This window comes from Chiloscyllium punctatum, chromosome 38, assembly GCF_047496795.1.
Source record: "Chiloscyllium punctatum isolate Juve2018m chromosome 38, sChiPun1.3, whole genome shotgun sequence".
In the NCBI taxonomy this organism is placed as follows: domain Eukaryota; kingdom Metazoa; phylum Chordata; class Chondrichthyes; order Orectolobiformes; family Hemiscylliidae; genus Chiloscyllium; species Chiloscyllium punctatum.
The window spans coordinates 56,469,357-56,487,076 of record NC_092776.1 but is presented as its reverse complement, the minus strand read 5'-3'; the positions used below and the strand labels follow the sequence as shown (position 1 = coordinate 56,487,076).

At 38.5% G+C, this 17,720-nt stretch overlaps 1 protein-coding gene across 2 annotated transcripts in view; it reads left to right on the top strand.

The window, feature by feature from the left end:
* jmjd1cb (jumonji domain containing 1Cb) overlaps positions 1-17,720 on the top strand; it is a 355,381-nt gene that overhangs the window by 163,371 nt on the left and 174,290 nt on the right. For both annotated transcript variants that reach the window (XM_072557943.1, XM_072557942.1), the window contains exon 2: positions 9,683-9,847. In XM_072557943.1, the coding sequence (XP_072414044.1) occupies positions 9,683-9,847 (165 nt within the window). The remainder of the gene's footprint in view (positions 1-9,682; positions 9,848-17,720) is intronic.

Genomic DNA, 17,720 nt, shown 5'->3' with positions numbered 1-17,720 from the left:
TGATTTGTTGTAATTCTTTTAAAATTAGTATATTGTTTTGTTAACACACATCCATATTCCAACCAACCCCTTATAAGCTTGCATCCCCTTTTGTTTTAAACAAGGCAGAAGTAGATAATTGTTAAGCAAAGAGTGAAAGGTTATCAGGGAGAGACAGGAAAGTGGGTTAGAGGTTACAGTTAGATCAATGTGTTCAATTCTGGTTACTCTGCTATAGGAAATATGTTAAACTTGAAAGAGTCCAGAAAATATTTCCAAGGATGTTGCCAAGTTTCGAGGGTTTGAGCTTGAGACAGGTTGAATAACCTGGGGTTATTTTCCCTGGAACGTTGGAGGCTGAGGGGTGTAAGGTTTGTAAAATCATGAGGGGTGTGGATAGGATGAATAGTTAAGGTCTTTTCCCCACGGTAGTGGAGTACAAAATTAGAGGGCATAGGTTTAAGGTAAGAGGGGAAACATTCAAAAGGGACCTAAGGGGCAACATTTTCACGCCGAAGATGGTGTGTGTATGGAACGAGTTGCTAGAAGAATTGGTGGAGGCTGGTACAATTACAACATTTAAAAAGCACCTGGATGGGTTTATGAATAGGAAGGGTTTAGAGGGATATGGGCCAAATGCTGTCAAATAGAACCAGATTAATTTAGGTGTCTGATCTGCATGATGAGTTGGACCGAAGAGTCCGTTTCCGTGCTGTACATCTCTATGACTTCATTACCATTTAATGGTGGAGTGGAATTGAGGGGTTAAATGGCCTACATGTGCTTCTAATTTGTATGTTTGTGCGTATGCATAGCAATGCAATCTGCAGTACATTTGGGAAACTGCATGCTGACTGAGTAACTGTTTTGTGAAACACCACTGTTCAATCGATAAGTGTGACCCTGAGCTTCTAATCATTTGTTATTTTAATCCTCTACTTTCCTCCTGCCCTGATCTATGAGTTTGAACTCTTGCTGTTTCCAAAACGTCTCAATGCAAACTCAGGCTTCTAATTTTTCAATTGAGCATCTTAAAGCCTCTAGGCTCAAGTCTGAGTTCAACAATTGCAGCTTGAACGGACTGTCCCCATTTTGTTTTCTATTTCTTTGCTAATTTATTTTGCTCTTGTTTCTCTTATTTTCTTTTTGCTTTTGAATGACAACTGCTTGTAATGCTGCTATTCATACTGTCTCCAGATGCATCTTTCTTGTGCTCCCTTTTGTGTTGGACCATCAGAATAAATTCCATCTTTTGGACCTTCCAATTGATCAAAGATATCTTTTGCTTTCTCGGCCGCACCCCTTTTCACTGACTTGTCAGATCTTGAACCTTTCTCAATAATGCTGAGAGGTCATTGACTTGAAATATTAGATCTGTTTCTCTCTTTGCAGATGTTAGCAGACCTACTGACGTTTCCACTATTCTCACTGTTCCACACATGTTTCAGCATCCATAGTGTTTTGTTTTTGTAATCCTGTTTACAGATATGCAACTTTGGAAAAAGGGGAGATCACATGGATCATTTGCATCTCAAAAGCAGTTCATCTATGGAATAAAATAAGAAAGGAAGAAGTTACATTTAATAATGATCAGAATTCCACGATGTTACAAGTGCAGCTCACAGCTGATGAAGTAACTTGCAAGTGTTGTCACTGTTGTAAGATACTAGATAAACTGTAATGTTGATTGAAGGATAAATGTTGGAGTACTCCCTGGCATTTCTTTGAATAGTGCTGTGAAATTACTTGCATTCTGTGGGAGGCAAGAGGAAGCCTTGGTTTAATGTCAATTTAAAAAACAGCATTTTCCAAAAGAAGCATTTCATTAGTAAGGCTCTGAAGTGTCAACCTAGATGGTGTTTAAGTTGCTGGAGTGGAGCCCAAACCCACACCATTCTCACTGAGTGGTGTTACTGAGCCAAGAATGAAGTAGGTAGTATAAAATCGAAGGGTGTAGTTAAATATTTTTCTGAAGTGAGGAGAAATTTAAAAATATGCTCTGAGAGTGTGTCAGTTCGATTGATCTATCCAGATTAGATCTGTTGCAGGCAGAATGATTGTTTCTTTTAGCAAGTATTCTTAATTTGAATAATGTTCCACAACCATCTGATGAAGAGGCAGCGCCTCAAAAGCTCGTGCTTCGAAATAAACCTATGAGACTATAATCTGGTGTTGTGTGATTTTTAACTTTGTCCACCCCAGTCCAACACCGGCCCACCAAATCAAAGTTTGAATAAAACAAGGAAGTACAGATAGAGTCATAGAGATGTACAGCATGGAAACAGACCTTTCGGTTCAATCCATCCATGCCGACCAGATATCCCAACCCAATCTAGTCCCACCTGCCAGCACCCGGCCCATATCCCTCCAAACCCTTCCTATTCATATACCCATCCAAATGCCTCTTAAATGTTGCAATTGTACCAGCCTCCACCACTTCCTCTGGCAGCTCATTCCATACACGTACCACCCTCTGTGTGAAAAAGTTGCCCCTTGGGTCTCTTTTATATCTTTCCCCTCTCACCCTAAACCTATGCCCTCTAGCTCTGGACTCCCTGACACCAGGGAAAAGATTTTGCCTATTTACCCTATCCATACCTCTCATAATTTTGTAAATCTCTATAAGGTCACCCCTCAGCCTCCTATACTCCAGGGAAAACAGCCCCAGCTTGTTCAGCCTCTCCCCATAGCTGAAGTCTGAAACAAAAAAGCAGAAATTGCTGGTGAAACTAAGCAGGTCTTGCAGCATCTGTGAGAAGAAGGCAGAGTTAATGTTTCAAGTCTGGTGGTTCTTCATTAGAACAGTCTGATAAATCTTTGTTGCATTGACTGCATCACCAGAACATACTTCCTCAGGTAAGGAGACCAAAACTGCACTCAGCACTTTGGGTGTCGAATTACCAAGGGCCTGTACAATGGCATCTCTGATGAAGGGCTTTTGCCCGAAACGTCTTTTCAACTCTCCTTGGATGCTGCCTGAACTGCTGTGCTCTTCCAGAACCACTAATCCAGAATCTGGTTTCCAGCATCTGCAGTCATTGTTTTCACCTCTCTTCTATAGTACTCTAATCTTCTCAATATAAAAGCCAACATATGGTTTGTCTTCTTTCTTACCTGCTGCATCTGCATGTTTACTTTCAGCGACTGGTGTACAAGGATATCCAGGTCATCACACCTCACCATTTCCCAATTTATCACCATTCAGATAATTACCTACCTTGTTTTTACTACAGTGGATAACCTCACATTTATACATATTATTCTTCATCTGCTGTGCATTTGTCCACTCACTCAATTTGTCCATATCACATTGAAACGTAGTTGCATCCTCCTCACAGTTCACACTCACCACCAGCCTTGTGGCATCAAGCTCATTACATTTGGTTTCCTCATCTAAATCATTAATATATATTGTGAGCAAGTGGGGTCCAAGCAATGATCCATGTGGCACCCCATTTGTCCCTGTCTGCCACTCAGAAGATGACTTGTTTATCCCACTCTTTCTTTTCTGTCTGCCAACCAATTGCGCTATGTCAGGATGCTCCCTCAATCCCATGCACTTCAGTTTTAAATGCTGACCTCTTTTTGGAGCCATATTGGAATCTTGCTGAAAGTCCAAGTAAACTACTGGTTTAAAACGTTCCAGTAGGTTTATCAAGAATGATTTCCCTTGCGTCAGTGCATGTTGATCTGTCTGATCCTGTCATTGTTTTCAAAATCCTCTGCTATTAAATCTTTTATAATTAACTCTACCAATTTCCCCATTACTGATGTCAGGCTAACCATTCTGTACTTCCCTGTGTTTTCTCTACCTCTTTGTTTAAGTGGTGGAGTTAGATTAGCTTCCATTTTGTAGAAACTGTTCCAGAATCTATAGAATCTTGAAAGATGACTACCAATGCATCCACTATCATGTTTCTAGGGCCACATGTTTTTCAGCCCTGGAAATCGATTGACCTTTAAGTCCATCAGTTTCCCCAGCACAATTTCTTTGCTTGTACTGATTTCTTTCATTTTCTCCATCTCACTAGACTCTATGTTCCCTAATGCTTTTAGAACATAATTTGATTCAGTCTTCACAAAAGAGAAATAATGTGTTTAATTGGTCTACCAACTCTCTGTTCCCCATTATAACTTCTATTTCTGATTATTTGTCTTCACAAATCTTTTTCTCTTCACAAAACCTATGGAAGCTTCTACAATCTGTTTGCATATTCCCTACAAGCTGACTCTTGTACTCTATTTTCCCTTTTATACGTTGGTGGTGGGAAAGTTGCTGGAGAAGGTACTGAGGGATAGGATCTATTTATATTTAGGAAAGAATGGGCTTATTAGTGATAGGCAACATGGTTTTCTGCAGGGGAGATCGTGCCTTACCAACTTAATAGAGTTCTTCGAGGAAGTGATCAATTTATAGATGAAGGAAGGGTTGTTGATGTCATATACATGGACTTTAGTGATGCCTTTGATAAGGTTCCCCATGGTAGACTAATGGAGAAAGTGAAGTCCTATGGTGTGCAGGGTGTTCTAGCTAGGTAGCTAAAGAACTGCAGCAGGAGACAGAGAATAGTAGCTGAAGGGAGTTTCTTGAAATGGAGAAAGGTGACCATTGGTGTTCCACAGGGGTCAGTGATCTGGAAGAGGGCACTGTTGGTATGATCAGCAAGTTTGCAGATGACACGAAGATTGGTGGAGTAGCAGAAAGTATAAGGAACTGTCAGAGAATACAGGAGGATAAAGCTCGACTGGAGAGTTGGACGGAAAAGTGGCAGATGGATTTCAATCCAGACAACTGTGAGGTGATGCATTTAGGCAAGACTAATTCTAGGGCGAATTATACAATGAATGGAAGAGCCTTGGGAAAAGTTGATGGGCAGAGAGATCTGGGAGTGCAGGTCCATTGTACCCTGAAGGTTGCTGCAAAGGTGGATAGAGTGGTCAAGAAGGCATATAGTATGCTTGCCTTTATTGGATGGGGTATTGAGTATAAGAGCTGGCAAGTCATGTTAAAATTGTACAAGATATTTGTTCGGCCGCATTTTGAATACTGTGTACAGTTCTGGTTGCCACATTACCAAAAGGATGTGGAGCTTTGGAGAGGGTGCAGAGAAGGTTTACGAGTATGTTGCCTGGTATGGAAGGTGCTAGCTATGAGGAGAGGTTGAGTAGGTTAGGTTTATTTTCATTAGAAAAAAGGAGATTGAGGGGGGACCTGATTGAGGTTTACAAAATCACGAAGGGTGTAGACAGGGTGGATAGAGACAAGCTTTTTCCTAGGGTGAAGGATTCAATAACGAGAGGTCATGCTATCAAGGTGAGAGGTGGAAAGTTTAAGGGGGATACACATGGCAAGTACTTCACAGGGAGGGTTGTGGGCATTTGGAACGCGTTGCCAGCAGAAGTGGTTAGAGGCAGGTATAGTAGATTCATTTATCAGTGATAGGCAACGCGTTCCAAATGTCTGGATAAATGCATGAGTAGGTGGGGAGTAGAGGAATACGGATGCTTAGGAATTGACCAACAGGTTTAGACAGTACATTTGGATTGGCTCAGGCTTGGAGGGCCCAAGGACGTGTTCCTGGGCTGTAAATATTTCTTTGTTCTTTGTATATCGATCCCTTTGTCCCTTGCTGAAATGTAAACTGCTCCCAATCTTTGTGTGTACTGTTGTTTTGGCCAATTTGTATGCCTCCTCCTTGGATCTATCCCTAATTTCCCTTGTTAGTCATGGTCAGATTATCTTTTCCTTTTTATGAACAATTGTTGCAGTTCCTTGACATGGTCTTTCAGTGTTTACCATTGCCTATCCACTGTTATCCCTTAAGGCAACATTTTCCAAGTGTCATTTTTCATATTCTGCCCAATCATCTGACTTAGCACACAGCTTTGTTCAATTATCTACTTTCATTCACCTCTTAAATTAACCACAGATAGTGGTCTGCTTCTTTCGAGTCTGCCACTGTGTCTCTATTAATCTATCCTCTAGACTAGTATACAGCCTAGTTTAGCGGCGGTGAGTCATTGTTGATCTGACAGCGACAGATTAATGTGGACTTGGAATTTAACTTGGCGTAAACACTCAAAGCAGTAGCATTGCGGGCTCCTGGAATGGAGTTGGAAAGAGGAAATCACATGTCAGGTTGGTCGACATGTCTATAGGCCCTCAACAGGAAGCACAATCTAGAATGAAGTGTACAACAAGAATGATTGCATGCTTGTGGAAAAAGTCAATAGTCATGGACAATTTTAATCAATGTGGAATCTGTAAAAATTAAAATATCAATGCTAACCTGGATGAGGAGTTAAGAGCAATCTTTTGTGACAGCTTCTCAGAGCAGAAATGTTTTTGGAATCCATCAAAGAGCAGGTTATATTGGACTTGGTACCACCAATCACAACATTATTGCATTTTAGATTAAGTTTGAAAGGAATGAGTGAATCTAAGACAAGTATTTTATTACGAAACAAAGCTAAATGTGCACACAAAAGTTGAGCTGGCTGAAATGAACTGGCATTCGAGGCAAGGGTATAGATGTATAATGGTACAGTGACTGACATTTGAAGGACCGATTTTCTGTGGTTACCTAAAGAAATGAAGGGTGGCATCACCCTGAGGAAAAAGTGTATAATTGTGGAAAAAATATATGGCTTACCAGATGATTAGGCAGAATATGAACAAGGGCAGGGAATGACAAAGATGTTAACAAGCATGAAGAAATTAGACCTTGAGAGACAACTTGCTAAAAATGTCAAAACAGACAACAAAAGTTTGTACAGGTATTTAAAAAGGAAAAGAGTAAGTAAAATGAGCATTGGTCATCTGGAGTCTGAGAGTAGGAAGCTAACAGAAGATAATAATAAATGATGGATGAAATGGCCAAATACAATGCTTCTGTCTTCACTGTAGAAATATAAAAAGAAATACCAGTAATAGCTGTAAATCAGGAAATAGATTGGAAGAGGAACTTGGTGAAGAGAAGAGGTAGTGAAACAAACCAATGGAAGGTTGACAAGGCCCTAGGTCCAGATGGATTTAATCAAGTTCTTAAAATTGGTGGCTAAAAAGGTAGTAAGGTTGTGTTAATATTTGAAAATTCACTGGATTTGGTAAATCTTCCATGAGAGAGAAAGTAGCAAATGTAACTTCTCTATTCAGGAAGGGAGGGAGGCAGAAAACAGGAAACTAAAGACCAGTTGACTTGACATCTGTTGGGAATAGTGTTCATATGAGTCATTAAAGATGTTATAGCTATGCACTTCGACAAGTACAAGGTAATCAGGAAGAATGACATGATTTTGTGAAAGAGTTATCAATGCTTAGCAAATTTATTTTGAGTTTTTTGAAAGTAGTGGTGAACACTCCTGGATTCACTGCAGTCAATTAGGTATTGGTGCACCCACGTAACTGTTAGGGAAGGAGTTCCAAGACTGTAACTCACTGACAGTGAAGGGATGATGATAAACTTTGTATTAGGGTGGTGAATGTCTTGGAGGGGAATTTGAGGTTCCCATGTAACTGCTGCCTTTGACCCTCTCGATGGTGTGGTCATAGGTTTGGAAGATGCTGTTTAAGGAACCAGGGTGATTTCGGCAATGCATTTTGTAGGTAGTGGACTGCTCAGCTATTGAGCATCAGTGGAGGAGGGAGTGAATGTTTTTGGATGTGGTGCCAATCAAGCAAATATGTGGTACTTCAACATATTCTTCTCTTCCTTCCAAAAATGGGAAAGATACTCTTCTGTTAAACCAATGTATATAAACTGAAATAATTTGTTTCTACTTTTGATAAAATTACGTAGTGCAATGTAAGCAATACAGCAATATGCTGAATCATTAATTAAACCTGAATTAGAAATCATTTTCTATGTTGTTATACATATTTTGCAATGTTTTCTGAATGATGCTGTGATTTTTTTTGGTCATGGGTTATATTTGGGGGCTTTTTTTTAAGAAGACCTAAAACTGTGTAATGATTTAGACTGTGGGATGTCTTTTGTGTTGCAACTATTTACTTGAGGAACAGCAACAGACTTCAAGAGATCTTATTTCTAGCGATTTGATAATGTTTCAAATTTCATAACTTCTAATTTTTTAAAAGTCTTTCCATCTGTTCTAGCACTGTACAAAGTTGCACAGGCAAATTATAAATAAATTATGCCATCAAGAAATATTTAACTTGTTTCTGAACAAAGGCTTTTAAATCAACATCAGTCAATTTTGGATCAACATTTTCCATTTAATTTTCTGATTATGCAGACTGTTCATTCAGTTGCGTGTATTGCTATGAAATGTTGTCCTGGGTATGCAGCGAGCTAAAACTTTTCGTAATCAGATTTACTCCAAGTAAGGGACAGCATCCCAAAATAAACAGAAAATGCTTCTCTTTTATGAGCCGCAATCCTTAGAATTCAATTGATATTTAGTAGAATGTACTAGAAAATCTATATTTTAATTGAACTTAACTCTGCTGAAAACACATTTAATATAATCATGTTGTTGATATAATCATGAAAAGGAATATTTAAATATCATTTTGTAGGAAATGTAGAAGATAATGCCGAAGTCAACCTAATCTTAAAAAGTAACAATTTTAAAAGCCTGCAAACCAAGTGTATTGTCTAAACTTCTGAGTTGCTTTTGTGTGATTTCATACAAAGAAAGAATCATAAACTTAAGCAACAGGTTTGTGAATGCTAACATACTACTACATTTCACTGGAAAATATTGAATTCACTTTTATCCCAGCATGAGTGCTTCACTGACCTCCATTTCTTCAAATTTTGTGCTTCCAAATGAGCGTGCCACTATAGTTATTGGCAATAAAAGGACTTAACTTGCACAAACTTGTTGAGAAGTCTTTATTTTTTTCACTGACCCTAGTTTCTTGCTAAAAATTAATCTCAATAGAGCAATGGTTTTCTCTTTGGCTTGGGAAACTATACTAAGTTTTGATTGATTTCTTTAACCCAGTGTTATTCCTAAAAAACATGAGAAATATTTGTAGTTCTCAGCCACACTTGAAAAGCAATAAAATGCTTTCTGGCACTACTCTGTTCCAAAGTTGCCTTTGCTGATAACTGCTTTCAATTTTATTAAATTAAGAAGGATTTGGCATTTTGTCAGTCATTGTCAGCAATCAGTTGGAAGTTTCAGACCAATAAAGACATAAATGCTCAGTACCTGTGACCAGGCCCTCAGTACCTGTGACCAGGCCCTCAGTACCTGTGACCAGGCCCTCAGTACCTGTGACCAGGCCCTCAGTACCTGTGGCATCAGAATTCAGCATCAAGGACAGTTAATTTTAATGCAGATATGCTGGTTGTTGCAGAGTTTTAAAAATAAATTGTGAGAAGGGTGCATGGGCTTTCCACAAATAACTTACATTTAAATTATTTTATAGGTACTTCAAAAGAAAACTTCATAGTGAACTTCAGTTAAACTAACTCTCAGTGTAAATGGAATAGCTTAGGAAGATTCCCCTTTTACTCAACTTCTTAGAAATTGTTTTATGTCATGACGGTAAGATAATATGAGTTTTTTTTGTGATCAGAAACAAAGGAAATCTCTGTTGCAGTGCAATAAGGTTTGTGATTTTTGCTTTCTTGACAATTAGGATTTTGAACAACCGTCTCAACCACAGCAGTTTAGAGGTAGGTAAATTGGTGTTAGCAATGTACTTAATTTTTAATTGTGTTTTCCCTAGGTATATGTGGAATTTGATGATCTAGAATGGGAAAAACGTGAGTGGGTTAAAGTTTATGAAGATTTTAAGATTTTTTTGGTGGAACACCAGCTGGTCTGGGCAGAGAGAAAGAACCCCAACCAGACTCAGGGATCAAAAAGTAAGCAGGTTCAGTGGCCTGCTTTGGTGAGTAGAACAAATAAAATTTACCCCTCCCCACAATTTCTCTTACATTATATCGATTTATTTTGTTTTCTTCAAATAACTTTTCAATGATATCCTAACTGTCATTGCTCTTCGATTTTTATTGGAATCTTTTGGAATAATTTGGTCCAGGTTGTTCTGACCTTCATTTTCTGTAAATATATTTTTTACAATATTGCTGTGTGTATGTCGGTCTGCCTCTCTCTCTCTCTCTCTTTCCCTTTCCCCCTTCTGTGTCTACATTCTTGAAAGCAATTTTAAACAGAGGTTTATGTTATTTGATCTTCTGGCTTTGCTTCTTAAATCTTGTTCTGAAGATTGTCCTTATAATTTGGATTTGCTGTCTGACAAATATGCTGACCAAGCCAACAAAAAGGAAATCTCCATTTTTATTTTATTTACAAAGTTCTGCATTTTCCAAGAAGTGAAGTAATACCAGTTTAGAAATGCAAATTAAGCACTTAAAATCTTTGATATAAAACTTTTTTTGATTGATTTGACTTTTTCTTTAAAAATTACCCAGGTCGAATTCAGATATAAGTTAGCTGTTTGAGGACTGTATAATTGTTAAATGTACCAAGTTAAATTGAATCTATCTCTTTATTTGCTGAGCTGAAATTGTTTCAGCTGTTAATTTCTCTTCCACTTCCTTTTATTTCTAGTTTCCAATAGTGCGAGCCAACAAGTCTGACATCATTTTCTGTTCACAAAAGCTTATTAATAAGTTCCCTCGTGCATGGTATTTTGCATATTATGTGGAAAGCTTTTTTTCCCTGTAAACTAACTCCAGGATTATTCTGTGAGCAAAAGTAAAATTTATTAACGAATAAACTTTGTCCTGGACATTAGATGAAGTCTTGCTGTTCCACACATTATATCATGGAACCTTTTATTTATCATGTCAGCTGAAAGACCGCAATTCTCCTATTGTCTCAGAATATGTGCTGGAAATTCTTCTGTAGGGCTTGAATTAAAACCTGACTGAGGTAAATATGCATTCACTAAAGCAAGGTTGACACTTGACTCAGTAAATGAAGACCATCAGTTAAGGTCTGGCAAAAGAATTGCTGGAAAATTTGTGTGCAGATTTCAAGTTCTAGATACTGCTACATGAAACATGACTGGGCAATGAAGACTGGTATTTGTGGTATCCCATTGTGAAATGGATACAGAGTTTGATTATTATGTTTTTTCTGATTATCCAGTCTTCATGGTTTTAAACAAAGCTAATTAAATACTGTAATGTAATTTTAGTGTGCTAACTATAAGTTAGAACATTGCCAAGAATGGAGAATATTTTGTGACACTTTGAAACCTTGAAATAACATTAGTGCACTGGTGAGAATTTAGAGAAAAGTCACTAGGATCTGATCTGTGATACATTTTAGATAGAAGCTTTAGTTTTTACCTTCCTTCCTCGATTTTGCTCTATCTTCCAAAAACATAGGTTTGTTCTGTGTTTCCTGCTAAAAGCGCTGGGTGCTGTTTAGTAACTGAACCAAACTGCTGTTCTTCAAACATGGGCCTATGCAGAGGGTGTCAGCAATCCATTCAGCACTGGGAACAGTCATGAACTTATCCAATGTCCACACCTACACTTGGAATCAGAGGTCACAGGAGATCATCAGGAGCAAAACCTTGGCGAGTCCTTCTTTCTTTTTCTCCTAAATTGATGGACAGGGTAATGCTCCCACTGACACATCAGCTGAGATCAATGAACTTGGAATCACAGTGCAACATTTTGGATTTTTGTGGCTCAGTCGATATGGTGGTGCATTTAATATCTTCAGAGGTCGCATTTTTTCCCGGAAGGCTGCTTTTTATTTATTTCCAGGCTTACCTTTCAGTTTTCAGGGCTCTGTTTTCATTCTTATGAATTCCTTTATTGACTGATAAAGTGATGGAGCAATGTTGCCTTCTCTACTTGACTTTTCTATAGGTTTCCTTCTTCGGATAGCATGAATATGTAATTTTAAATAATAAGCTATATATTATCATGCCACAAATACCAGTCTTCAGCCAATTTTATTCACTCCATGTGATAGTGCGAAATAGCCAAAAGCTCTGGATACTGCAAAGGCTATGGACATTGACAACATTCTGACAATAGTACTGAAGACTTGTGCTCCAGAACTTGTTGCACCCGTGTCCAAGGTGTTCCAATACAGCTACAACCCTGACATCTACCTGCCCATGTGTAAAATTGCCCAGGTATGTCATGTACACAAACAACAGGACAAATCCAACCCAGCCAATTAGCACGCCATCAGTCAACTCTCATTAATTAGTCAAATGATCAAAGGTATTATGAACGGCAGTATCAAGTAGTAGGTGCTTCACATCAAACTTGCTTACCAATGATCAGGTTGGTTTCCACCAGGGTCATAGGCTTGGTTCAAATATGGACAAAAAACTGAACTCTAGAGGGAAGGTGTGAGTGTGAAAGTGTGCCCTTGACATCGCAGCTGCATTTGACTGAGTGTGGCATCAGTTAGTCCTAACAAAACTGGAGTCAGTGAGAAATAGGCAATTTGTTGGAGTTGTGGTTGTTGGAGGTTCGTCATCTCAGCTGTTAATGTTGTATCCTAGACCCAGTTATCTTCTGCTGCACTGTCAATAATCTTTCATCCATCATTACATTAGGATTGGAAATGTTTGCTGACGACTGTATAATGTTCAGTATCATTCATGGCTCTTTGGGTAGTGAAGTAGCCATGTCCAAGTGCTGCAATATCTGGACAATATCCTGTTTTGGGCTGACAAGTGGAAAGTAACATTCATGCCAGACAATAACCATCTTTCTTTGATCATCAGTTGTATTAACATTGCTGAAACTGCAGTATTAGCATCCTGGGAGTTACCAACAACCAGAAATTGAATTGATAGCCTTATAAATACTGTGACTACATTAGCAGGTCAGAGGTTGGGAACCTTGTTGCAAGTAACTCACCTGTTGACTCCTCAAGCCTGTCCACCAGCTACAAAGCACAAGTCAGGAGTCCATTGGATGCTCCCAGTTGCTTGGACAAGTGCAGCTCCAACAACACTTGAGAAAGTTAATACCATCCTGGACAAAACAACCCACATTCATAAATATTCACTTCATTCACCTCTGAAGTGCAGGAATAACAATATATACTGTCTGCAAAGGTGCATGTATAAGCTCACCAAAGATCCTTTGACAGTACCTTCCAAACTCTGAACCCTAACCATCTAGAAGGACAAAAGCAGTAGATATGTGGGAACACCACAATCTGCAAGTTCCTCTCCAAGCCACTCACCATCTTGAATTGAGGTTTATTGCTGTTCTTTCTCTGTTGCTGGGATGATATCTTGCAACAGCCTCATGAACAGAATTATGCATTGCTCCACGCAAATGGACTACAGTGGTTCAATTAGATAGCTCATAACTACTTCCCTAGGGCAGTTAAGATTGATCAATAAATATTGGCTCAACTATGAAGTCCAAGTCCTTTGAATTAATTTTAAGAAACGTCTTTGGAACTTTGATTCCAATCTTTAAGTAAATATCCCGAAGAAATAAAAAATTAAAATGATTAAAATGCCGAAATTCATTTTATATTTTACTAACTGGCATAAACTGCTTCATATGCCACTCTTAATTTCTGTTTTAATGCATGAAATAGTTGAACATTGGGATGAAACTGATCTTGGGAATTTTCTTCCAAATGCAAATTTGAGATAAAACACCAAAGTACTAAGGAAATACGGAGATTAGAGAAAAGCTATAAAATGACAACACAAAGGTACATAGGGTTCTTGTGCATGAAACACCGAAAACTAGTGCACAGTGCAGCAGATAATCAGGAAGGCTAGTGGAGTTTTGGACCCTATTTTAAGGGGGTTGGAACATAAGCATTAGATTAGAATCCCTACAGTGCAGAAACGGGCCCTTCGGCCCAGCAAGTCCACACCGACCCTCCGAAGAGCAACCCACCGAGACCCATTCCCCCATTACTCCACATTTCCCCCTGACTAATGCACCTAATCTCCACCTCCTGGAACACTGTGGGCAATTTAGCATGACCAATTCAGCTAACCTGCACATCTTTGGACTGTAGGAGGAAACTGGAGCACCCGAAGGAAACCCACATACACATGGGGAGAATGTGAAAACTCCACACAGACAGTCACCTGAGGGTGGAATCGAATCTAGGTCCCTGGTGCTGTGAGACAGCAGTGCTAACTACTATGCTGCCCCAGTGAAGATGGGAAACAAGTACTCATCCGGGATTTGAAACCTGGACCCCTTGCATCTCTTCACCATGAAAAGCCCAAAGCGAGAATCATACCCCTCCACCAACGAGCCACAGGCTAGGGAGTCTTACTGCAACTGTACTCGGTGCTGGTGAGACCACATTTGGAGAACTGTGATACATTCTGGTCCCGTTATTTAAGAAAAGATAGCATTTCATTGCAGGCAGTTCAGACAAGGTTCACTAGGATGATCCCAGATATGGAGGGATTGTCTAATGATCAAAGGCTAAACATATTTGCACACTACTCACTGGAGTCTAGAAGAGTGAGAGGTGATCTCATTCAGAATTTCAGTATAACTTCAATGGTATTGGCACCTTTCATTAGGGATTAATGCCCTGATGCATTGCACTGATGTGTCACTGGCATGGCAAGCTTATGTTCCTGCTGCTGCAGCCCTCATGCATGCCTTTGTCAGCTCTCGACAAGAATATTCTGGTATAGTACTTTGCTGACTGACCTTCAAATCTTTCCTCGATAAGCATCCATCTGTCCAAAATATCATAGATATTGATGTTAGACCTCAACAAGCCTTTGTATTTTTAATTTCACAAATTATAATAATTTCAAATCAGCTCCTCTTAGTTGCAATATTGGATGAACAATTAACATTGTAGAGCCTTTTTTTATGGAGGTATTCAAATTTTTGAAAGAACCAATGCCACCAGACAAAATTATTCTAATTTCATTCTGGTGAAAGATCACTGCTAATGCTATTTCTGTCTGCACAGATGCTGTAAGACTCCAGCATTTTGAGTTTTTATTTCAGTTGATATTTAATTGAACTTTTTGTGTTATCTTGATTCATAATTTCAATCTCAGTTGCAAAGATGATGAGCTTTAAGGTCCTGAGTACGGAGACAAAGGGCTCATATCAATTCTGTTGATTTTCTTAGAAGGTTTTTTTGTTTAACTTTGGACAAAGGTACATTGTCAGATATTGTGTACGATCACATTTTCATCTGGTTGCTGATGGGCAGTGCCAGAGAAATATCACGTAAGGTTGTAAAATTATAACAATATTTGATTTATGTAATTCCCCACATTCCTCTACAGATGTTGACCTCTTTAACCAGGACAGTGCAAATACTCCCTCTTGTTCTTGCAAAATAACTAAGGATCCTCGAAAATGAAGACAATCAAGTTGGAAAAAGCTGTCAAAGTTGAGCAGTGAAAGTACAAGCTGTCCACTGTTGGTTCATAGATCCAATATGGAAGACTAGAAAATTAGATAAAACAGATATTTTCAGCCCAGTCTTCATTTTCTTGCCAAATGCTGACAGTTCTTTAAGCAGAGTCAAAGCTGTACAAAAACACATGAGAATACTGAAAACTTATTTGTGGTCCAAGGTAACATCCAGTGGATTTAAATTGTTTAGAAACCACGGACACTTGAAAATTGCAAACAAGGAAAGCCTCAAATCTCCAGGTCTGTATGCAAGTATAAAATGGGACACATAGCTATGTTTCAGGCTATAACGAATGAAAGCAATGACTTTTATATTGCTGAGGTTTTTTTAATCTAATGTGCAAAAAGGTAGAGAAACCCCATTCATATTTATTCATCTCCCTCCCAGAAACGAAAGGCTAGCATGCATGTCTCCGTTCTGAATAACACATGAAATACACTGATGTGACTGACACTGCCTCAAGATTATTAACATAAGACCATATGAAGGCACAGAAGTAGGTGATTCAGCACATCGAGTCTCTGCAGCCATTTAGTTAAATAACAGCTGGTGTGACAACCCTCAACTCCACTTTTCTGACTTTTCCCTATATCCCTTAATTCCATCACAGGTCACAAATCTATCTATCTCAGTCCTGAATATACATAATGACCCAACATCGATAACCCGCTGTGATAAAGAATTCCACAGATTCACGACCTTTTGAGAGAAGCATAGAATCACATTTGTTGCTGCAATATGCGCCCCACACCCTAATCTAGCAGAGAGTCACTGCTGCACTTGGCACGGTACTGATGAGTCAGGAATCATAAGTGCTGACATTTCAAGAGGGAATTCTGATGGAAGTAGATTTTCAGCATTTAGGTTTTGCCTCTGAAATTGAGGGGATTTCACACTTGACTGAAGAGAGTTGTTTTTTGGGAATGGAGGTGCAACAGAAAATGAGAAGAAGGGGTCAGCAGACTGTGGTTGAAGCAGAAGAAGTACACCATTGATATTTGCAATAATGAAGAACAGAGCACGATGAAATGCACTTTCTTTTGGATGTTTTCAATCTAATGCCATATCACTGGGGTTTTCAGGTTTGAAGCAACCGTGATAACAAGTAGGGTAACTAGCAAATCACATAGAAGTATTATTACTGACAGCAAATTAGGCCGTTAGAAACAATGAATTCTAACGGTTGTAATTTGAATTGTCAAATAGTGAATTAATAATTGATTAGATCATTATGGATAAAGTATTATAAACTTGTTTTAAAATGCTAAAGTTTATAACAGTGTCAAAATTTGACGTTTCTAAATATGAAAATAGTTTTTCAAGGATAATGAAGGTGTTTCATAGTTATTATGAATTTAGCATGTCTTGTGAAAACTCCTAACCCATTCAACAAGGAACAGTTTTCTTCAACATTTTTCAAAAGGAGACCACTAACATTATAATCTTCATCGGTTCATTGATTGCTTAGAGTTTGTGTCCTGGGGGACTGTCAATGACACACCCTCTGGAGGAACATGGAACTACTGACTGCAACTTCTGGACCTTCATATTTAAATGCCTTTGTGAATAGACTTTCAAAATTGCTGTGAGTTTCATTGAATTAACAGTAGTGAATACTGATAGATTTGTACTAATTAACACTGCGTTATTTGTGTCAGTAATTCTTATTCTTGGACTTGATGCGTGAGTTAGAGCTGTGATCTAGAAGATTTGCTAAGCAGTTTTAAACTTATATACCATGCAAGTTTGAAATAAATTGTTTTATTTGCATAATTAAAACACTGTCACGCATAAAAAGAGCTTCTATGAATGTATACAAGTGAAGAGAGTAGCTAAAGTGAATGTTGGTCCTTTGAAGGATGAACCTGGAGAGTTGATAGTGGGCAACATAGAGTCACAAAATCAATATTTTGCTTCTGTTTCATGGTCACCAGTACTATCTAAACTGTAACAGGTAATGTAGAGGTTATAAAAAAAGAGGAACTTAGAACAATTATCATCGCAATGGAAAAAGTACTGAAACAACTATTGAGATTGAAGGCAGACAAGTCCCCAGGACAATGGCCTACATCCTCTGGTCTTAAAGTAAATGGCAACAGAAGTAGTGGATCCATCAGTTATGATACTTTACAATTCGCTGGACATGGGAACAGTTCAAATGGAACAATGCTAATATAACATCCTTTTTCAGATAGGGAGGAAGGCAGCAAAAAAGAAACTATAGAACAATTAGTTTAATGTGTGTCTTTGGGAAATTGTTGGAATCTATTATTAAGGCAATAACAATAGGATAGTCAAAATACAATTCATTAGAGTCAGCATGGCTTTATGAAGGGTGTAAGTCATGTTTGACTAACTTGCTAGAATACTTTGAAGATTTAAGAAGT